The 24,598-nt window shown below is 41.9% G+C and overlaps 1 protein-coding gene across 7 annotated transcripts in view; it reads left to right on the forward strand.

Annotated features, from left to right (window-relative positions):
• Positions 1 to 24,598, forward strand: part of DGKG (diacylglycerol kinase gamma) — a 184,309-nt gene that overhangs the window by 35,030 nt on the left and 124,681 nt on the right. For all 7 annotated transcript variants that reach the window (XR_005080209.2, XR_008390203.1, XM_037129676.2 and 4 more), the window contains 4 exons: positions 10,652 to 10,728; positions 18,336 to 18,501; positions 19,056 to 19,118; positions 21,924 to 22,094. Coding sequence is in view for 5 of the 7 variants with exons in the window: in XM_037129676.2 (XP_036985571.2) it covers positions 10,652 to 10,728; positions 18,336 to 18,501; positions 19,056 to 19,118; positions 21,924 to 22,094 (477 nt within the window). In the remaining 2 variants the exon portion in view is untranslated. The remainder of the gene's footprint in view (positions 1 to 10,651; positions 10,729 to 18,335; positions 18,502 to 19,055; positions 19,119 to 21,923; positions 22,095 to 24,598) is intronic.

Raw genomic sequence — 24,598 nt, forward strand, 5'->3', positions numbered from 1 at the left:
TTGGTAATGTTGATTTTGAGATGATGATGACAGATGTCCACTTATGCATTCATATGTATCAGGCTCCAGAGAGCCAGCAATGAGTGAGAAAATCCTGCTATAGAGAGCTCACAGCCCAGTGGGGAGCAACAGACAGGACTCAAACAATGATCAATGTGATAGGTGCTGAGGAGCGGGGAGCATAAAGGAGGAGATCTAGCCCAGCAGAGGGGGCTGCTTCTAGATTCCAGTAACATTGGTAGGAGGGAAGATGGGGAGGACGTTCCAGGCAGAGGACGTGACTTGGATAAGGTAGCGAGGTGAGAAAGTCATCAAGGTAGCTTTCAGGAACTGCAAGCAGTTCCAAGGCTGGGGACCTGTAGAGTCCAGGTTGGTGGGTGGCATGGGGGGAGTCAGGGAAGGAAGTGGAAGGTAAGTAGGACCCTATCCTGAGAGATTCTGCTTTCTGAGTGGGAAGTCCTGTGGGCCCCAGGAATGTAGGCGGTAAGGGAGATGGGCATGAAGGGTTAGACTCAGGAATCCATGTGTGGAGACAGCAAGGAAAGAAAAAAGTAAGAATAAGGACATTTCAGAGAGCAAGAAAGCGAGGAAAGAACTGAGAGGATGGTGATCTTGATTTAGGATATGCCTACTACTGGGCATCAGAAAAGGGAAGAGAGTTAGTAGGAGACACAAAGAGAAAACCCAGCAAGACAACTAGTGAACAAGAGTACCAGGTTAAGGTAGGTAAGGGACCAAGGGGCCCAAAGGTGGCAAAGCCATTGAGAAGGAAGGGGGTGAAAAGAAACCAGAGTATGTGGTAGGAATGGCTCCTTTGTGGTGTGGTCTTTGCACCACTGGCTTTGTCCTTCTCTGACCCTTCCTCATTCTGTCCATGTCCTAGGACTAGAGGAGGTGTTTTGACACCATTGTTCTAACAGTTCCTGGAAAATGATTAATCTCAGAGGAAACCCTGAAAAAGGCACTTACACCAATTTTAGACACATTCTGGTATTCGGTCAGATTGCATTGCCATAGCAACTGCTCTTCCATAACCACATGAACAGGAATAACTGAAGTGGACAGCCTGAGAATTGATAACTTTCCCTGGAGGGTTTACCAGGAAGGAGAGCCCAAGAATTTGAAAACAAGTTACTCTTGGTGTGTTCTGTTTATATAGCAGAAACAATGTACTTTCTTTGGTGGTCTTTTATCACAGGAGAAGCCATGTTAAACTGCCCTTGGAGACATATATATTTATTTTACATGTATATATACATACACACATATATGTATATACCTATGTATATAATTGGGGATAAGCTTAATGGGAATCAGTAGTCAAAAAAGATAATATGAGCCCTGGCTGGTGTAGCTCAGTGGATTGAGCGCAGGCCTGCGAACCAGACGATCACGGTTCGATTCCCAGTCAGGGCACATACTGGGGTTGTAGACAGGTTCCCTGCAGGCCGGTTCCCAGCAGGGGACGCATGAAAGGCAACCGTACATTGATGTTTCTCTCCCTCTCTCCTTCCCTTCCCCTCTAAAGATAAATAAATAAAATCTTTTAAAAAAAAAGATAATATGATACTAAGAAAATTTTTGTTATAAAATAAAAGTAAGTGTAAAAATTTTGAAAAACCAAAATATAAAACTTAAAGAAAGCTTCCTGTAATCCTATCTCTAGTGATAACCACTAATATTATGTAAAAAGTATATATTTTAGGCTATTTGTATGCTGTCTTCTTCACCCTAACAAAATGCTTCAGGTATCTATTGCTGCATCAATACAACTTCAAAACTAAGTAGGTTAAAGCAGCCATTTTGTTTTCTCCCGTGAATCTAAACAGGGCACAGGAGGAATGACTAGCCTCAGCTCCACAGGGTTTGGGGTTGGGGTGGGATGCCTCATGTAGTCCAGCATGGCTCTTCACTCACATCTGGCGCCTCAGTGGTCCCACAGAGGGGCTTTCCCTGCCGGGGCTTTCTCATCTGCTGGGACCTCTCCATGTTGGCTTCTCTTTCCACCAGGGTATCTAGGATTTCTTACATGTGGCTCTGGGCTCCGTGGGCATAAAAGCGGCAGGTGCCAGGCCTTTTTAACACCTTGGCTCAGAGGCTCTAAGTGGAACTCTCTCCACATTACATTGGCCAAAGCAGTGCTGGGCCTGGCCCAGATTCAGTGTAGTAAAGGAAAGGACTCCGAGTCTCGAGAAAACGACTCACATGGCGGGCCAGGGGGGGCGGGGGGGAAAGGCTGATGACAGCCAGCTGTTGGGACCAGCTGACACACAGTAGGCTATATCGTGTGTTCCCATACCGTGCTGTACTTTTCAGAAGTACGGTTTTTAGTGTTTGCAGAGATTTTTTTAGTTGGTATACATTATTTTATTTAACCAAACCACTGATTGTGATCTTAGAATGCATCAATATTAATAGACTCATTGTGCCTGGTAAAATAAACTGATATTCACATTCTCTCCTGCCCTGATCAGACCTCTCTAGAGAACTGAATTCATTCCCGGGACCACAGTTTACCATGGACAGGAACAAACCGTAACTATTGTGAGCAGTGCCACCAGAATAGTGAGGGGCCTCACAGCCTGGGATGGCTGAAAATACCATGCGTATGTGCGGGAGAAGAGCAGACCCAGGGAAAGGCGAAAGCAGGTTAATTTTATTAAAATAGCTACAGTGCTATTGTGGGGAGGAGGTGTTAAGCTAATTTTAAATCGCTTCGAGAAGCAGCCCTGGGACTAACAAGAGGAAATCATTTAAAGAAAGACTTTAGTTTAAATTAAGAAATGCACTGGTTCTTAATGGTCAAAACTTCCCAATATGAAGCAGAAGTGACTTCAAAGCAACTGAATTTTTTTCCCCTAGAACTGCGTGGGCAGTGTTGGCTGAGACGCTACAGAGAAGATTAGAGCATCAGATGTCTGTTGATTAAATGACCTTCATTAACCTTTCCAGTATTTAGTTTCTTTTTGTAATCATGTTTATTTTTTCAATTAGAGTTGAGATATAATATTATATTAGTTTCAGGTATACACCCCAGTGATTAGACATTTTATAACTTACTAAGTGATCATCCTGATAAGTCTTATACTCATCTGACACCATACAGTTACTGGAATATTATTGACTATATTCCCTATGCTGTACTGTACATCCCTGTGACTATTCTGTGTTTAAAGAGGTTGCTTTTCAACCTCAAGGGACATGAGCACGTGGGGATTCCTCCTACTGACCCAGCTCCTAACATCTTCAGAGATATAATTGGCTTCTTGTCCTTCTAATCCTGATATTTGGGTGGAGAGGTTACAGTCCCAGTTTTTAAAATAATTTATCAAAAACAGGAACTACTAGCTTATTCAGAAAAAAAAGGTAAATCGTCAATTTGGATTTTTAATTCTCTAAGAAATTAAACCAAACATTTGCTGCATCTGCTAGTAGTTGCTTAATTTTGTGGATATTTTAAATCTGGGAGACATCTTAGACACTATTATATCCAACTCCTATTCACTTTACACGTGAGAACACTGAGTCCAGAAGACCTCAATGACTCACCCAAGGTCACTCAGAATAAGAGTTAGAACCAAAATTCTCAATTCCAGGTCAGATCCAACTTGCTTTAATTTAGTTTCAACAAATTAAACAAACCAGTACCCACTGGAGCTTAATCTTCAACCATATATTGGTTAAAATATGTATATATATATATATACATATATATATATACATATCAATTCAATTACAATAAAGCAACATTTTAACATGCATTTTAAAAGAATGAATCAGTAAATGATTCATTCAATTGAATCATTTTAAATTCAATTTACTGAATGAATCAGTAAATTGTGCTATTCAGAAATTTATTTCATTCAAATCATATCAAAGCAAGGCAAAGTTTCTGACTTCAAAATGTATGTAATTTATAGCTCCAAATTCAGACCTGTCAATGTTAATATGGGCATCAGAGAGAATGTTTAGGACTGATTTATAGAACAATGGAAGGCTATAAGTAAGCTTCCTTGAAAACTTGCTATTGAATTGGCCAGATGATACAACTTAGTCAAATGTCCATGGGGTTCTGGACCCATAAAGGGCCCTGCTCCACATCTCTTTCAACACAACTGGCATTCTTTCCATTAGTGATGACTGGACCTCTGTCCATGGCTCTATGCACAGGGAGAGACTTCTGCGGAGCAATGGCTGTCAAATGTGAACATGCCCACAAATCTCCCAGAGACCTTGTTAAAGTACAGTTTCTGAATCAGCAGGTCTGGGGTAGTTCTGAGACTCTGCATCTCTAACAAGCTCTGAAGTGATGCTGATGCTGCTGGTCCAAGGACCACACTTTTAATTACAAGAAAATACCAGTTGTCTGATCCATTCCTCCACCTTCACTTGAAATATGATTCATGAGGCCAAATTATTTGGAGAGTGGGAAATTTTACAAGCTAACAATACAAATTTTACTTATACAAACAAGTCATACCAGCCATTCAGATGATTTATCATAAATCAGAAAATCTTAGTATCCTAAAGAGGGTTTTCTAATATTGCCCAAAATTCCCTTTGCTTCAGTGTGAAGTCTTTTTCTCTTATTCTCCATACAATACTGTGGCAAAGCCAGCACTTCCACAGGTTTTCTGCCAGTTGTTAATTCAGTGAGTCTCAGTGGTCCTCAACCTTAAATGGCACATTGGAGATACCTGGGAGGCTTTGAACACTTCTGATGCCCCGCCTACACCTTATACAAAGCTGCACCCTTGGACCATTTCATCATAATCTGTAGGCATCGGACTCTAACATTGGTAGTGTTTAAAGTGCCTCAGGAATTCCAACATGCCACCAAGGTTGACAGCTGCTGGTCTACCTTTTCTCTCTACGCCCCTGGGCAAATAGGACAAGAATGGCAAGACCCATCCCTTTTCTAGCCCTCATTTATTCCATAAATCTTTATGGAACATCAATTTTATGCCAGGCAATGGGCTACAAGCTGGGGAGAAACAGTGAACTGGGAAAGAAGTGTAACTGGAAGAATGTATCAATGCCTAGGAAGCTGGATCTTCTCACACATGCTCCTCATATTCTGCTCTGGGGCCCCATTCATCCTGGATGAAAAGGTGGGCCTGCTGATGCAGCGCTCTTGGGTCTGGCATCTCCGTCTTTCCAGGACCCCTGAAAATCTTCCTTCTTGCTTTTGTGCATTTCACTGTGTTCTTGACTCCCTGGAATATTTAGGAAACCTATACATCTCAACCTTCATCAGAAAAAGGAAAGTCTAGTCATTTGTTTTTCCTCATGTGCCAACTTTCCTTCCCCCTCCCTCTGTGTCTCTCCCTCCATGGGCTGAGAGTCATTTATGGTCTTCTCAATCTGTAAAATGTGTTCCTCTAAACTCATCATCATGTTTGTTTATTTTTTATTCTTTGTTGTTGTTTTTCCTGTGTTTTCACAGGCAAGCCTTACTAGTCAGCCTCAGATATACAGGAATGTTACTTAAAGTCTGCTCATCAAAAGGGAGGTCCATAGACCTATTGGACATAATTGATGTTACCTAGGTTCTCATTTGAAGTGCAGAATCTCAGGCCCTGACCTAGACCGTGAATCAGAATCTGCTCTAAACCTGATCCCTAGGCAATTCATGTGCATGTTATGGTTTGAGAGGCTCTCAGGGAACTTTGAGGAATGCAGAGTTATCAGAGTACCTTAGAATTTCATTGTCATCTGTAGGTTTTCAGATTCACTTTTTGAAAATGTTAATTTATAGTTATTTCACAGTGTAGTGGTCCAACTAGGACCACTACAAATATTCAGTGTTCTTAACTGGAAGATGGTCCATAAACTTTGGGTTCTAGTGTCGGCAGCACATGAGCTATAAGCACCAAAGCTCCTGATTTGTCTGCGTGTTCAGACAGAGGGCATCCCTGTCCCACACAAATGTGGCAGCAAAGGTGCCTGTGAGTAGGGCCAAGTTTTCTCCTTAAAAGGGCTTTGAATTTGCTTGAACACTAAGAACAAGTACTTGGTTAAGGTCCCAGAATTCTTGGCACATAAAGCATAAAGAGACGATTTTGTATTGAAACTTCCTTGGGTGTTTGTTACCACCAGTGACCTTGATCACAGAGAAAAGCCTTCTACACCTCTGATTTGAGCTAAAAACGCATGCTGATGGTCCTGCAGGTCTGGGCTAATGGAAAACATATCCCCACCTTGCCAAGCATCTGAGTAGGTTGACCTATCTGTTGAGTGGAGTTTTTTAGTGTTATCTACCTAAACAACAGGGAATGTCTGCCACTCATGGTTTTAGATTTAGCGGAGTGAAAAACAATTTTTCCTTTTACAGAATTATCCAATATGTTCAGCCACTTAAGGCATTCTTCATGTCTCCTAATAAAAACCCATCCATCGAACAGCAGTTGTGAGTCTGGACTGTACTTTGGTACCCATGGGATGCTTCCAAGTATGCTGATTCCTGGGTTCCCCAAAGAGGCTGACTTCGCTGGTCTGGATGAGACCTAGTTTCGGTGTGTTATAACATGCAGCCAGGTTTGAGAGCCACTGTCATAAAGGAAGGGCCTTATTTTTCTCGTTTCCCAGTGTTCATGTACCCAGTGAATCCAGCACCTGTGTCACATTGTTAGGTATGTTAAAAATCAGAGTCACCCACTCATTTGCTGTGTGCCCTTCAAAAAAGAGTTGTTTAAATTCCACAAACCTCAATTTCTTCTTCTCTAAATAGGGATAATTATTACACTAGAAAGTCATTATGGACATTTAAATAAAATATATCAGGTGACTAAGATAATGTCTACCACTCAACAAAGTAGGAATTGTTGGCAAAGGATGGTGGACATTTAGAAACAGAGCTTGATCTCCTCTGAGTCTGGTGTTGGTCTTGTAATACAGGCTTTGACTGGGAGTTCTCTGCTGAGCTTGAGCTACTGGGCCCAGAGATGGTGCCCGAGGTAGGATCAGGCAATGTTCAGAAGAAACCCCTCATTAAGATGGAACGAAATGGAGCAGTGCCCACTTACTCCCCAGGAGAAAGAAACCCAATCCAGGAATCTGTTGAGAAGAAAACTCTGAGGCCCTGGCTGGTGGCTCAGTTGATTAGAACTTCATCCTGATACACTGAGGTAGTAGGTTTGATCCCACATCAGGCCACAACCAACCAAGGAGTGCATGGATGGGTGGAACAACAAACTGTTTTTCTCTCTCATTCTCTCTCTCTTGCCCCCTTCTCCCTCTCTCCCCCAACTCTTCCTCTCTCTCTAAAGATCATTTTTAATGAGGACATTTTATTTTTTAATATTTTATTTATTTATTTTTAGAGAGGGAAAGGGAGGGAGAAAAAGAGAAATATCAATGTGTGGTTGCCTCTCGAGTGCCACCTATGGGAGACCTGGCCCACATCCAGACATGTGCCCTGACTGGGAATCAAACCAGCAACCTTTGATTCACAGGCCAGCACTCAATCCACTCTACACCAGCCACTGTGGTAACGTATCAAAGAACATCTGAGGAGAAAGTAATGGGTATCATATTTGAGAATTAGATTGTCTCTCTTTTTCAAAAGGGAAAGGCCTTGGTGCTGTGAGCTCATAAAAGAACAAGTAAATGTGGAGTGAGGAAGACCCCTCAGGGAAATCTAAGAGCCAGTAATTTCTTGCATTGTTTGCTATTTAGTTTTAAGATACTAACCAGAAATTTTAAAATAAATACTCATGCCCTGGCTGGTGTAGCTCAGTGGATTGAGCACGGGCCTGCGAACCACACAATCACAGTTCAACTCCCAGTCAGGGCACATGGCTGGGCTGCAGGCCAGTTCCCAGCAGGGAATGCACAAGAGGCAACCATACATTGATATTTCTCTCCCTCTGTCCTTCCCCTCCCCTCTAAAGATAAATAAATAAAACTTGTAAAAAATTAAATAAAATAAAATAAATACTTCTTAGTTTTTCTTTTTAAAACCTGTTTACTTGAATGTTAACATGTGATGAATATGTGTGTATGATGTGTGTATGTATACATATATACATGTATGTGTTGGGGTGTGTACAATCTATACATATCAATGTATATCTACATATAGATATATAGTATACATTTAAATATAAAGTGAGATTAGATCAATAGCATTTAGAACCAAAGGATCTCTGTTAGGATGAACTGTGAAATCTCCAAAATGTGACAATAATCAAAAGAGTATAAATTCAAATGAAATTACTCTCTTGGTTCTCAATCAGAATGCTGCTCTACACTGTTCTTGCAGAAGCCACACCAGGAGGCCTCCTGTTCCAAAATGTGCTTTTTTTTTTTTTCAGTTTGGCCACTCTGGCTGAGCTGAAAATCGCCCACTAAAATAGATTCTAAAAATAATGGCTTTAAAAAAACAACTAAGCTACTTATAGAATAATTTGAATATAATTTGTGTTCTGCGTTAACTGAGTTCTTGTTCTAAACTCTTCCATTTGACTGCCAGAGTGACCTTTAGAAAACAGAGACCGAGTTATGTTACTCCACTACCCAAAATTTTTTAACAATTTCAAATTAATCATCTTAACTTGGCATTCAAATCTGTCCCCCACAAATCTGGCCGCAAACTACTTTCTGGTTTTCACTTTTCCCAAATGTTCTGCGGTACCCAACTCCACATTTGTCCACCCTGCTCCTTCGGAAAATGCCCTCTTCATTTTATGTTTGTCTTTCAAAACCTTATGCATTCTTTACAGCCCAGCTCAAATGATAACTTCTTCAAGGGGTATCCCCAGGCTCCGCCCCAACACCACTCCCACCCTAATTTGACTCCCTCCCCACTTCTTTTACCCCTTCTAGCCCAGGCTTCCTAGAGCTTCATATTATTGCTATAGCATTAATTACGCTTTTCCTTGTGTTGGCAAATGTTTGAAAAGAAATAATGAATAATGCTTAAGGGAAAGTAATATTGGCTTTTTAAAGATTTTTTTGTTATTCTATTACAGTTGTCCCAATTTTCCCCCCTTGCCTTCCTCCACCCATTCCAACCCCACTCCCACAGTCAATCCCCTGACAAGTCACTCATTTTTTTCCTGATTTTCAGATTTTTCATCAGTAAATTGAAGACAATTTTACCAAATTTTAATGGAATGGTAGGGGATACTATATGAGAATATGCAGTAAAGGTCTCCAATAAAGGCAGGCTATTATTAATTACCACAGTGGTTCAGATCATCTCCTCAACTAATTCATGAACACCTCACAGCATCTTATTCTCCATACTGTTTTGTGAATTGAATGGAAACAGCCCAAATTGATGGCATCTGCTGCCTGGATCTCACTGAACTATTAGTTTTTCAACATCTGTTTTGAATTTCAGAAAGAAGTGTCCATTTTTAGGCATCAGCAGCATTTTCCTGTGGCATTTCAATACGTCTCAATCTTGAAATGATTATAACTTGTGCTTGATTGGATCCAAGTCAGCAGTGCCATGGAGAACAGCCCAACCCATGAGCACGTGCACTTCACATGGGCCTAAGAGACCATAGTCCCCTCTACAAAGAACCTGAACACCAAAGAACACTGTGTCAGCTTTTAATGGCATTGCCCTTTGCTCACATGTTTAAATGGTGGCATTAATGAAACTTAAAAAGCCCTCAATTATCCAGAATACTATGAAACAGGGAGAACTCAGAAAGCCTGGTTTTCTTCAATGTCTAGAGTGTTGGTATCAACACTGATGCACTCAGGATGTGTTTCTAATAATGATCAGAGACCCTCTTTTCTGGACTCTTAATTGCTTTATAAGCCTGACCCCCACCAAAGAATCCACCGTTTTCTCCAGTAGTTTCTAATTTATTTTTTACGGAAAGCAGAATTTCCTAAACCGTTATTTTTCTGGAATCTTCTTAGTCTCTGTTTCAGCACCAAGGACAGAGTCTCACACAGCTTAATGCCCACTCATCCTATTTAAGAAAAATATAAATGTTTAAAATTTTTTGTTCAGATGTTTTTGATATCTTAGACAAAGACGTTCTAGCGTATTGCAGTTATCAATGTAGAACTAAGCTAGGATATGGGCAAGGTAGACAAGGTAATAATAACACTATCTGACAAATGCTGTTATGGTTATGTACAAGTCACATGAGACTCCAAGGGAGGGAATGACTGATTAACTGGTAAAAGAAGACTTTACAGAGAAGCTGATATTTGAGCTGGGCACTGAGAATTGAGTGAAGTTTACAAAACAGGGAAGAAACAGCATGAAAAGTACATGATTTATTCAGGGATTTCTGGAAACGTGGTTTGATGTGGCTGAAAAGTGAGGTGAATGGAAGGCTAAGGTTAGGGTTAAGAAACAGACTAGGTCAGATGACCAAGTATCTATATATTGAGATAAGAGGGTTAGCCTTTATCCTAGAGAACCTGAGAACCATCGAAGGGTTTTGAGCAGGGTCATGACCTGAGTAGATTTGTGTTTTTGTAAGTTACTTCATACAGCAAGAGAGAGAATGTACTGGAAAAAGGGAAAGGAGAGGGAAGAGTAGAAGAGTGACACATACCCATATGATCCTGGGAGTGAGGGGCTGTTCCATCACAGCAAAGGTTAGACACAGAGAATTTACTTGGCCCATCTCCCATTAGCTCTTCGCCAGTGTTTCACATGTGGACTGTGTCTCTACAGATTCTCCCAAGAAGATAAAGGATGTCTTGTCTGAATTTAATGAGAGTGGAAGCCTCAAACAATATCAATTACATGAGGTAAGAACATTTCCATTTCAAGCCTTTCTATAATTTGGTTTTCTTTTGGAAGTTTAGTCACTTTGAAGAACTTGTTTCTTAACATATTTTCTTCTTTCTCAAGTAAACCATTGGTTACCTGGAATTATACATTTCCCAAGTCCATTCAGCCTTTCACTCTCCTAGAAGACTACATCATGCTTTCTCTCTTTTCAAATCTCTCACACACCCCCCTTGTTTTCAGTTGATCACTGTGTTTTTTACTTCACTGGGAACCTGGAAACAGAAGAGATCTTCCACAAGATTTTCACCCACTCACATACATTTCCTCCTGTAACTAAAAATGAAATCTTCATGCTCTTAATTCTAGTCCCTTCACTGTGTACTGAATTCCATCTTCTTTTGGTCTCTTGACAGGGATCGCTTCAGCAACACTTCTCTCTCTCTCTCTATCTATCTATCTATCTATCTATCTATCTATCTATCTATCTATCAATCATCTATCTATTTCTATCTCTATTTCCTTCACATCAGTTTTCTTCTATATATTTGATTTTTCTAGTAAACATATACACATTTCTCCTATAATAAAAATTTTCTCTTGTTTCCACTTCCACATTCAGCTACCACCTCATTTCTTTCCTGCCCTTTATAGCAAAGCTGTGTAAAAGATTTGTCTATACTCACTGCCTCCAATTTCTCTTCTTCCAATGTTCTTGAAAGCTCTGCGGTCAGCATGTAGCCCCTTACCACTCCACTGACACCGTTAGTCTATATAGCCAAGGATCTCCATGTGGCTACTAAACTCAATAGCCATTTTACTCAGCAACACTGGACATGGTTGGTCAAATCCTCCTCCACTTTCTGCACTTGGTTTTCAGGCTACCACACTCTCCTGGTTTCCCTCCTGGTTTAAAAATCAAATAAGCATTTCAGACTTAACATACACTAGGCTGAGTTCCTTGATCTTCGTCTATAAAAGCTGGTTTTACCAGCAGTCTTCCCATTTCAGTAAGTGAAAACTCCATTTTTCAAGTTATTCAACCTAATACTATGGAGCCATCATTGACTTTTCTCTTTTCATCACATCCCACATCCAATCGATCTGCAAACCCTGTCATTTCTACCTTTAAAATACATCCAAAATCTAGCCGCATTTCATCCCTGGCAGTGCTACCACCCTGAGTCATCACTGTATTTTGTCCAGATTATCGCTCTAGTCTTTTAACTAGGCTCCCTGTTTCTGCTCTTGACTTTTAAAGTCTAGTCTTCACACTCATCCTGAGCAATCCATTAAAACTTAAGTCAGATCATTTTACTGCTCTGCTCAACAACCTCTAATGGTTTCCCCCACCACCTGCTCAGAATAAAAGTCAAAGTCATTACAATCTGCACCTCCTCCCTATGCTCAGACCCCATCTCTTGCTACTTTCCTTCTCTCATTTCCTTCCAGCCATATTAGCCCCTTGATGTTGTCAAACAAGCCAAGGTCCCTCTAACCTCAGCACCTTTGCACTTGCTTTTGCCTCTTCCTAGAATGTGCCTCCCACAGACTTCCATATTATTCATTTTCTCACTTCCTTCAAGTGTTGGCTCAAATTATTTTCTAAGTGAATATCACCTTCTCTATCTTCCGGCTCTGCCTTATTTTCTTCCTAGTACTTCTCACCATCTGTCACACTATATAACTTACTTATTTGTCTATATTTCCCACTAGAATATTTTTGTTCACTGCATTTTCCCACAAGGGCCCAGAAAAGTATCTGACACATAATAGGCACTCAATAAATAAGGGCTGGATAAATAAATGCATGCAAGACCTCCCCCACCTTCATATTCAAGTCATCTTGAACATCTAGGCGCTGTGCTGGGCACTATAGAAAATATAAAGGTGAGAAAACATAGTTTCTACCCTTTGAAGCTTAATTTCCTCCTGACAGGGTCAAGTTTAAGAGCCATGACCCTGTATTTACATGGTTTTAGGTTAGATCCCTACCCCTGCTGCCAGCCAACAATGTTTCACCTGTCTGAGCTTCAATTTTTCATCTGTGATCTAAAGTTAAGAACAATAACAACAAAAGACCTTGAAATTTGCAGATAGATTAAATGAAATAATTTTTTGCAAAGTGTGTAACACTTAGATAGGACACTTAAAAATGGTACTAGGCCCTGACCGATGTGGCTCAGTTTGTTGAGCATCAGCCTGTAAGGAGAGGGGTCTCCTATTCGATTCCCCATCAAGGCACATGCCTAGGTTGCAGGTTTGGTCCCCAGTTACAAGGTGAGTAGTCACTGGTTCAATTCTCAGTCGGGCCATGTGCAAGAGGCAACCGATGTATGTTTTTCTCTGACATCAATATTTCTCTCCCTCTCTTTCTCCCTCCCTTCCCCTCTCTCTAAAAAATAAATAAATACTTTTTTAAAATGGTATCCATTATTTATTATTCTCTTTCTGTCCCAGTTCCCCAGAATGTTTTCAACTCAACTCCCTCTTCCCTGGTCCTGTGTCCTTTTTGAGGACCTGTTGCAGAAAAGTGACTGATCAACAGGATAAACTTGACCACTTGTTTATTCATATTGTTATCCTTCAGACAAACCCATCATTCAACTTCTCTTTTGGGCACTGGGAAGGAATCGACAGAGCTCATACCTTCCAGGTACATCTGGGAGGGGCTTTGGATGAAAACGCACCAATTGCCAAGAGAAGAGAGCCAGAGGAAGGTTTCTGGAACCTAAGCTAGACTGAGAATACACCATTTCAAAAACATTCCTAAAGCGGAGCCATGTGGGGAAGATGGCAGAGCCAGCAAAGAACTCCCTCCCACCTTCTCCCCTCACCCCTGCTCTAAAGAGAAACAAAGCCTGGGGGGGGGGGGGGGGGCTGCTAATCAGCCTGTCCACCCTGAGGCTGACAAGTGGGAGGAGAACAATTTGGTCAGGGCCACCCAGGGTGTGAAGGCCATGGGAGCTTTCAGAAGCTGGGAGCAGCTTGGCTGTTAAGAGCGTGCTGCCGCCCCCACCTCCATCATGCTGGCCCCCACTCTTTGTGCTCCTGGCACTGCTGTGTCCCAGGGGAGCTCTGCCACTCTGGTTTCATTCTCTCTCACACCGTGGCTGACTTCTAGTAGGTGTAATGTCCCAGCATGGGGTTGGGGAAACAACAGTGTTTAATTTCTCTTAAGCATGATGGCTTACTGCTGCTAAAATGTCTCAATGAGAAACCAGCTAGCAGCAGGAAGGGGCAGGTTGCTAGGAAAGTGAGGTGGGGTTGCAGAGCCACAGGGCTGCATCTGCCCACGCCAAGCGTGCCCAGCCCCTCAGCTCTGACACAGATCAGCTCTGACACTGCTTTATGAATTTGAGCAAGTTATTTTTGCTCTCAGAATCTTTTCATCCACAAATGGCAGTAACAGTCCCACCTCCCACTGCTGTTTTGAGACTTACTAAGAGATGTGTATGGAAAGTGCCCAACACAAGGTAAATTATCCATCTTGCTCCACCCCCCTTTCTTGACCTGTGTAAGAATTAACACATTCTCTTTACACAGCTTGCAGCAACAGTTGCCTAGCTAGTTCTTGCACGAAAGCTGCAGTTTCTAGAGAAAAAAAACAGACCTGAACAATGGCAGTGGCTATGATGTTACTCCAGGGCTCAGAGAATTGCCAGTGTGCCTCACAGCAATTAGTTATCTGGTTTGCACATAGTATCCAGCCACTCCCTACCCATCACAAATTTACCAGCCAGCTACTCTGAGCCCGACCTGTGCTGATAAAGAATTTACTCACTCATAATCCAGACATCATTTTGACAATGGCACATGGTCACATCTCTTGGCCTACTGATACTGGGCTGCTTAGAAGATGTGGCAGGGGACATGATATCAGCACTAAGACCTGTAACAAACACAATAGCAGGAGCACTGGACTAGGAGTCAAAAGATCCAGCTTCTGATTTTACTCTGCCACTAGCCGGCGGAGACAAATCACTGAACTTCTAGAGCTTCAGTGACCTGGGGAGATCTAGTCCCCTCTGAACTCTTCTGATGTGAATGCCCTGAGTTTCTGGGCTTATTCTATTCCATCTTGTGCCACAGGAGGGGCACGTAAACAATTGAGCATGTGTTCACAGTCATTATTGTTTTTGAAGTTCTCTAAACAATTTGTCAGTTTCTCTCCTATGGTACTCACCACTATGGACTCTGTTTTAGTACCTTTACCATATATATCTGAGTCTCTTGAAGGTATGGACCCTTGCTTAATGCTTAATTTATTGGTGTATTCCCCAGTGGTGTCCCATGCTGTCTTATACTTAGGAGACTCAGTTTATATGTGTTGACTGAATGGATCCCATAATAATTGACAATCAACTGTACCAGTTAGAAATCCAACATTCATTAAAGTACCTATCAGGAAACACTGTGATAGGTAGTGTAGGTGATACGAGGAGGAAATAAGGCATTTCATTATCTTCCAGGAGTTCTAAATCTAGTCAAGGAACAAAGGCACATGCTGGATAACTATATATTGATAGAGGGCAGCTGATATGAGGGTCCCAAAACAGGAACCAAGGTGGAAACGTATAGCAATTCAGGCAGAGGAGATCATCTGGATTGGACCCTAAAGGATGGCTGGAACTGTAATGGGTAGAGACAGAAGCAGTTCATGTAAAGTGCAGAAGGGTTGACCAGAAAAGACCACAGAAGTCGGTATAGACAGAGTGTGAAGGTGTACATAGGCACCGATAGGAGAAAAGACCAGAATGGTCTCGGAGCTTGAAGTAGCTACAAATCTAGGCTGGAGCGGGATTATGGGAAGACTATGAATCCCAAAGGATTTAGGGAATGCACAGGATAACCCACTGGACTCTGGAAACGTTACCCGTTAGACCTTCTATTTACACTGATTTTTATTTCATCTAATTTCTACTTTCTAATTTCTCTTTTGTGTATGTTTTTAATTATAGTAGAGGAGCACAGTAGTACATGTGCATAATTTATAAGTAAAGATAAATGAGAATGCATACTTAAAATCTTGTGGAGGGACACATGATTTTAGAAATTTGGAGACAACTGATCTCAAGTCTTCTATGAGCTAACTAGAAGCCACAGACATTTCTGAGTAGAGAAGCACTCTGCTTCAGGAAGGTCAGCCTGGCAAAGAAAGATAGATGGAAGGACAAGTAGCTGGATAGCAAAGAAATCTCTGAGACATACCCTACCATAGCAGGTAGGATAGGTGCAAGAGAAGTCTAAAACCAGGGTTAGTGGCCCCCTTGTCAGAGTGCTGGTAGTTGGGCAATGGCCACAAATAGACTTGGATGTGACAGGCATTGCAAACGCCCAGTACACAGGAGGAAGAGACAAGACCTAGTCTTAGGCTACTGGGAGTTCAAAGCTGAGCATGGAATGTTGAGAGAATAACAGCATCATTGACATTAACAGAAACTGCAGGGTCAGAAAGAGGAGCTGATTTAGGGAGGAAACTAATAGAAGTTTAGAATTTGAGTTCTCCTAATCTAGCACTCATAATTTGCTGCAAAAGAAACTGAGCTTCAAAAAGTGGGGAACCAGTCATGAGATCTCCTGAATCTCACAATGATCTTGTTTGGTGATCTTTCAGCTTTGGTTTTATAAAAGCATTACATTAAACTTTATTCAAGTAAAATTTCTTTTTATAAATCACTTAGTACAGTCTATTTTCCAGAAACATTTTTATGCTAATAGAATTCAATTTAATGCTGACCCCAAAAAATAGCAAGACATTTTGGACCTCAAAACTACATTTTAAAACAGTACTTAATTAATACAGAGCAAAGGAAAAAACAGTGCAAAAAGAGCCTTAAAATAAATTAATAACAGTGCCATCAGCATTCACTTGGTCAAATCTAAGAAGAAACAACTGAATCTGTGACCTTCAAGAGAGCAAGTTCAGAGGGGATGGATCAGAATCCAAAGTGAATGAGATTAAGGTGAGGAGCCTAATGTGGTCCGTTTGGAGAAAAATGAAGGAGGAGGGAAGCTAGTAGTAGCTCTACCAATCAGCAATTTCTTTGGAATAGTGACCTTGAACATGCTTGTAGATAGACAAGCAGATTCTAGAAGATGCCCTCAGAGGCAGGGAGAGTGGGGTCAAAGGTCATAGTGGGTGGAAAGTAGAAGAAAAAGATTTTGCTCTTGCATACTTGGAAAAAGGAGGAGGATATGTGAGGAAGATACAGCCTGTGCTGATAAAATTATGGGGATAGAGATGGACAAAAAGAGGATGAAATAGAGACATAGAGACTTAGGTACAGAAAAGATAGAGATAGAGATAGAGACAGAGACTGGTAGCTGTCACAGGAAACATGAGTCCACCCTTTGCTTAAAGATCTCTTTATCTAGTAAGAGCCTGAATCAACCTCTCTTAAACCAAATGAAGCTTCCTCCAATCCACAAAAAAGATGAATAGCCTGGCCTGGTGCTAAGTAGAAACTGCCTTATGACTTCACTACGGGATCAAGAGTTTGTAGCCCAAGCCTGATGGTATACATGCAAGCCACAGCTCCTGGTTCTGGGAACATTCCCAGAACTTCCAGAAGAGACAAGGGGTTAAATGTTATCAACATTTTGGAGGGAGAACCAAATAGGCTCCCAACAAGGGATTTTATCCTCGTGGCTGTTATTATTCACAAAAGACTGCACAGCAGATCTTGGAGTAATGCTTCCTCAAGAGATTTCCAGGAGCATCTGCTGATTTGATGAAGAATGTGATGCCATCAAAGCATGAGCCAGTGATGACTCACTGCAAACTGTTGAGTGTTTGCTGAGTGCCACAGCCTCTTCTGGCTGGTTGCTCCCAGCCTGGGCCCAGAAGCCAGGCAGTACTGGGGGAGATACAGCAGGGAGACATTCTAGTTTTTGGCATGTTTCTTGGTTCTGCCTTCTGTCCTTGGCTTCCTGCTCTTCTCCCAGTGCCTAAAACCTTCACAAGGACATGTTCTGAGAGCAGCGGAGCCAGACACCCTCCCCCATTATCTTGAGGTTTGTTCAGGAAGGTGCATTATGAAAGTCATAAAGGATGGAGCCTGTTGTTTTCTCTTCCAGGTTTTTCCTATTTTTCAGGTCAGGACCTAAATACTCAGGAATTACATTACTCAAAGCACAAGGAGAAAATTGACATATCACAGAAGAGCCATTTCTTTCCACTGTGTTTTCAAATACATGCTTCTTCATCTTAACCAGGATTCCAGGGCACTGAGCTAGTCCTGCTCATTAGAGCCAAGTCCCTCACATGGGCCTGAAGCCTCCACTCCCAACATTCACTCTTCATCACTCCCTTTTCCATTTGAATTTAGCAATGTCTGGTTACAAAAGCCTCCTGTGGTTCCGTGCCCCCCTGAGCCCTGACATGCAGCAGCCACTGTTTTCTCTTCCTTACATCCTCCTCCCTGCTCCCTGCGCCTGCCGTTCTCTATCGCCCCCTGGCCTTTTCCTTCCTGCCCCCACCACTCCACTTCCACTCCACTTCCACTTCCTTCTGCTTCCCTTTCCACTTCTTTTGCCTGCCAGCTCCCTGATTCCTTTTTTTTCTCCCCCTGCTCTCTGTTCTTTGAGTCTCTCCACTGATTTTGCTCTCTTTGCTCCTTCTCAGACAATTAGCTATGATGTCTTCAAGCTGTTCATGAAGGCATACCTGGAGGTGGACCTTCCCCAGCCACTGAGCACGCACCTCTTCCTGGCCTTCAGCCAGAAGCCCAGACAGGAGATTCCTGAGCGCCCAAAGGAGGAGACCAGTAACAGCGAGGCTGGTGCCCCAGGTACACGGACCAACATTCTCCATCATAGAAGAGGGTTTTTGCAGCTCTAACCCACTTCCCACAGGCATAGTAACTTACCTGTGGGTTGTGACTGGGGACCTAGTCACAACCTGTGGGTTATAACCCAGGGGGCTATACCTCACAGGAAGCCTTATGTGATGGATCTCTCAGTAAGAAGAATAGAGAAAGGCATAATTTCTGCCACTCAGACTCATAGGGAAGGCTGGAGGGAGGAGAAGGCACAGACTCAGGTACGTCAGGGAGAAAAGAGCCTTTCACAAAGACTGCCAGTCTGTGGATGGAGCACAGTCAGCTTGTGCACCCAGGCATGGGACAGCCAGAAGGAGGGTAAGGTGCGGTCACTTGTTTCTGGAAACTTGGGCTATAATAGGGTAGAAACAACCAAGCCCAATAAGTAAGCATGAGCCCTGCTGACAACCAATGAGGCCACAGATACAACCCAAGCAATCCAGACCCCAGGGAAGGCCCCCTACCTGCCCATCTAAGAAGCTGGAGGCATGGGCCGGCCTTCAAATCTTCTCTTTGTTCTTCAGATTCTGATATACAGAATGCAGATAATGCTGCCAAAGCAGATGAGGCCTGTGCCCCTGATACAGGTAAGTCCTTGGAATACAAGATTTGGGGAGGAATGGGGAAGACCTCATTCTTGGGGTAGAGAAGGAACTCCTAACCAGCAGCTTTGTCTCCATGTAACTGTTTGCCCCTGGGCAGATCCTATCTGCCTCCATCTCTGGGGGCCCTGCCACACAAATGTGCTGGGATTCTGAGGCTGGGTAACAGTTCTGGGCTAAGAGACAGATGACTCTACCAGTGGATGGCTGGAGGCAGGTAGGGCAAGAAGGCAAGAGACTGCCCTGGTTGACTTCCAGCGACATGCATGTGCACTGGTTTGAATAAGTTGGGAGGAGGAGCAAGGAAAGCCGGCTAACATTGTTTTGAAGATCTATTTTCCAGGCACCTCCATTATTGCATATTTTATTTAGTCTTCACAATCACACCACTTTACACATTAAGGAACTGAGGCTTTAAAAGTTTTTTTTTGTAAGCCAGTATATGACCTGCAGAGCTGGGGAGCCAATCCAGAATTGTCCAATCTCAAAGCCACGGTTTCTCTGCCTGTAACATGAGGTGATAATGTGTTGATACGGAGGTTAAGTAAGTTATGTGTATAAAATGCTTAGCATAGTGCCTGAAACATAGTAAATGTTCAATAAACATAAAAAATTATTTTTCAAGCCACTCTCTGGAAATGCATTTTTTAAAATTTTCAATTGTTTTTTCAATTAGAGTTGACATACAATATTATATTAGTTTCAGGTAGGTAAGTATACTTTACTCTAAACTCGTCATGGTCTTCCAAGATCTCCTTCCATCTTCACCTTCAGTTTCCAGGTGCATCGGTTGGACATCCTATTCCCGTAGAAGGACTCTCGAGGACTCTCTCCCTCCCAGGTTCTCTTGGAACTTTAAATACGAAGAGTCAGAGAATCAGACCTAATTGCCTACTCATTTTTGTCTGTAAAGACTGAGACACATGGATGAGTTCCAAGTCTTGGGATGTGGCTAGGGAATAGAGAATACAGTTTTACTGTATCTTCAAGTGTATATAAAGCAGGATAGATGTGAGATACTACAAATAAATCAGAGCTCATTGTAACAGGGACCTAGGGTGAGAGAATTTCTCCTAGTGGATACTAGATATAGTTCAAATCTTTTTATCTTACCATAACAAGAAGGGATCATCAAGCTTTCAATGTTTAACTTGAAAGACTGGTGAGATCAGAAGTTCAGTATGGATGGAGATCAGAAGTTCAGTATGGATGGAAAGAGCATGGCTGGGAATGGAGAGCTGCCTTGGACCATACTGCTCGGACTCTCCTAGTCCGAGTACTCAGAACTTCAAAAGGACCCCAAGAGAAGTTACATTTCACTCTCTGAGTTACCACATTGTCTGGCCGTCGTTTGTTTTATGGCCAAAGTTTCTGAGGTACCAAAGACTTACTAGGGATGCTGTTATTACATGATATTTGAGAAAAGATAATTGATGATGATAATGGAACTTGGCTAACTTATTTGACCACCATGCTTCCTGGCAACATTTATATCATTCTGGGTCTGAGAGCAACTTCCTGCTCTCAGAGAAGTGATTTTTGCTTGTGTATGTGGAGTATCAGTGTCCTGCGGTCAATCATGAAAGGCCATTTACCTGGCTGTTGCCAAGGGAAGTATAGAGCACTTTTTTCATCTTCTTTTGTAATTCAAGGTTTAAAGTAGAAAATCCTTTTTCTGAGAGGCCACTTTTTATGGATTCTGTACCTGTTCATTAGAAGAAAGATCATAGGGCCAGGCAGACACCACAGAGAAGGACCTTTCGCAGCAAGGAAGAGCCATGCTCCGGAATCACCGAAGATAGGCCATTGGTTGAACATTCTAACCTTCCTGTTGCCCAAGCAGAAAGAATTCCCATTCGATGTGGCCCTTTTAGTGTTTTCTGTAAGTTGCTGCTCCCTGTCACTGGACACTCAGAGATAGTTTTTAGAGGGCATGGATATAGAGAGGTTGGGAGAAGAGAGAGAACACTCAAAGGGCCTCAGAAAAGTATAAATTACACAGTGAAATATAGACACCTAGTTTTCCAGTCAGTAATAACCTTATATTTCTGGCCCAGAAGACAAATAATGTGAAAGAGGCAGAGTTTTCCCACCTATGAAAAGAAAAACTTCAGAGGGAAAACTTACTTTATTTCGGTGGTACAGTAAGCCACTTTCTGCATTTAAAATTTCTTATTGTATTTTTTTCCATTACCATTTAGTCCCCTTATACCCTCCACCCCTGCATTTTCTTAATTCAACAAATTCAGCTTGCAGTTAGTTGAAATTCTTTCTAGTTTCTGGAAATTAATTATATGTCAATCCCAGTTTTCTCTTTTGACTAATCATCTTTTTATTGATCATTAAATGTATTTAATGATACATTTAATACATCATTAACAAGAAGAAAGTTGTGAAATCTCATTTAATGAAAAGAAAATTGTGAAAAGGTATATTGGTAAATGACCAATTGTCTGAATTTTGGAATCCAAGCCAAAATTATCTTTACAAATTGGGTAAATGATTTCAATCTGTTGGCTATTGACATTATGAAAAATTACTGTCATCTTTTCTGAAAATTGACAGAGTATAGGTGAATGTATTCCAAGGATAGAGACAGTTCAAATAGTCAGAATGAAGTCCATTCAGAGTAGAAACCCCACAAACCGGATTTCTGGTTGCCACTGATTTGATCGTGTTTATGTAACCAATGCTTTTGAAGACACATACAAACTTCCTGCCTCCGCCATGAAAAGCATTTAATATTTACTAAACAGAAGTCATTGAATGCTTTCCTCTTGCCTATTACAGAATCAAAGATCACCGAGAAGCAGGTGCCAGCTAAAGACCAAGTGGCTGCAGCGGCCGTGGGAAACGCTGCTGCCCAGCCTGCAGACTCAGACGCCCCCACCGTGCACCTGAAGGACGTGGTGTGCTACCTGTCCCTGCTGGAGACAGGCAGACCTCAGGATAAGCTAGAGTGTAAGTACTCAGCCTGTCAAGGGCTGCAGCTTTTTCCTAGAGGAAGATCCAGTGTTCCACCCATCACGGTAAACATGCTGGAGGTTGTTCCGGGGCCATGGGAATGGGTCCTGCCTCCTCGGGAAAGGTTTTTCTGCCCCGTCTTCAGCAGTGATAGGAACGTTTCCTAGAATCCACCCTGGGGCACAGTACCAGATGCAGAGAGAGTGGGAAGTGCATCTGAGACCGTGGTACTGAGAATCAGGATTTAGAATGGAACCGATCTCCGCAGGGCTTCGAGACTCCCTTCCTTTGCCGGCAGGAATTCCTGAAGGCCTAGAACCAGGAAGCTGCTGCCTCCTCTTAGATTTTTTCAAGGAAAGATATTCAGCATCTGTCTTCCTTCCCATATTCTGTGCCCAAGGAACTCCATTACTATGAGGAATTTTTTTCCCTGAGATCTAATCAGCCTTCACCTTGTTAAAGCATATTGCCATTTTTTAACCCATAATTTGTTGGCTTCTAGAGAAAAAGGGCTAGTGCATTAAGGGAGTTGAGCTTGGAATCACACTGCTACTAAAGTAGGTTTCAAAAACATACGTTTGGGAGGAAAATAATAGCTGGTGACAAAAAGAAAAGCCCACAGTGGCTGAAACAGTCTTGCAGCTGATTCACTCCAGGGATGGTCTCACTGGCCTCTGTGAGCCTGCAGGAAAACTTTTTAAAACGGGTGGTGATAGGAACTTGTTAAAAATATGTGTACATTGTTCTGGCTTCTCTTACAACCTTAGCAGACATTAAAGGGAAAACATACACATTATAGCAAAAGTCCAAATTCCAGTAATTAGTAAGACACCAACAAAATTTAAACATCAGCGAGGAAAAGTCTGGCAAAGGTTAACACTTGCCAAGAACAGATGAAATTTTGCTCATTAACTGATCTTAAAATCATTCTCGTAGGTTTGAGGCGTTAACGCTTGCAAGTCTTAAACACTAATTTGGAAGCAACTGTAGCAGATTTCTGTTCCTTCTGGCTAATGTTAAAAGTGAAATGTCGAATTATTTCTACCATTCAGATGGATTTGGAGTTGCAGGCTTTATATTTGTTCATAACTACCAAAGAGGGTGTGGCAGACACTTCACATCAGTGGCTCTCAGGCTTATCTAGTAATGCCAATACAAGGACACTGCCTATGGTAAAACTTGTATTATAGAAAATTGCAAATATAGATAAAAGTGGAGAGTCCAATGGACTTAGATGCTCCTGTCAGCCACCTTCAACAATTACCAGTTTATTGTCAGTCATGGCTTGTTTATGCCTCCCACCCATTCCCTCTGCCTCAGATTACTTAGAAGCAAATTCCAGACCTCATATAATTTGTGATCTGTAAATATTTTAGTATGTACTTCTAAAATATGACTTTTTATTCAGTATAACCACAACACCATTATCACGTCTAAAGAAAATGATTCCTTACTACCATCAAATATTTGGGCTGTATTCACATTTTCCCAATTATCTTACATATTTTTAACTGTTTGAGTCAGGACCCAAGTAAGGACCGTGCATTGCCATCAATTATGTCTCTTCAGTTTCTTTTCATCTTTTGCTTATTTTTTTTCCTTGCAATTTTTTGTTGCAGAAACTTGGTCATTTGTCCTGTACAGTTTTCATCTCCTTTTCTTGTTTATAACTAAACCAAACAAATTTAAATTCTCCCCTGACTTTAATAATTAAAAACAGTTAAGCTTTTCTTTTTAATGACCAAATATACATCTTATTGGAAATAATTGCCTGAAATCACCATCTATCACCAACACAGTAATAACAATAATAACTCTCATCACTGAACACCTTATATTTGCTGAGCACTTGCAGTGGATTATCTCATTTTAACTTCATAATAGCCCTGGAAGATGGATGTAATTATTCTCTTTGTAAATGTAAGAAAGCACAGAATGATTTGTCCCAGGCCAGGATACTAAAATATAGGATGCTTACTCGCACATTCTGCTTCTACCCCTCACACACAGTAGGACTAAGAGAGCTCTGTGCTAGAGTGCCCCCTGCCCAGGGTCCAGGAGCAACACAGTGGGAGGTCTGTCCTTCTTTGTTTTAAAAAAATTGTTGGCACGGCTACAGATGTTCCCCATTTCTCCCCACCTTTGCCCACCTGCACCAAGCCCCTCGCCCCTCCTCTGGCCACCACCACACTATTGTCTGTGTCCGTGGGCTATGTCTATATATTCTTTGGCTAATCTCTTCACCTTCTTTTATTCAGTCCCCCTCAGACTCCTCTCCGCTGAAATCTGTCAGTCTGTTCCATGTATTCCATGCCTCTGGTTCTGTTTTGTCCATCGGTTTATTTTGCTCATTAGATTCCACACATACATGAGATCAATCATATGGTAGTTGCCCTTCTTTACATCATTCCGCCGTCTGTATGGTAAGTCAGACTTATATGCTATGTGCCTCTGACCAGGACATTCTGAGGACTGACAAAGAATCAGAAGCCCATGACCCT

Source organism: Artibeus jamaicensis, unplaced genomic scaffold (genome assembly GCF_021234435.1).
Source record: "Artibeus jamaicensis isolate MK-2021 breed Jamaican fruit bat unplaced genomic scaffold, CSHL_Jam_final scaffold_474, whole genome shotgun sequence".
Lineage (NCBI taxonomy): Eukaryota > Metazoa > Chordata > Mammalia > Chiroptera > Phyllostomidae > Artibeus > Artibeus jamaicensis.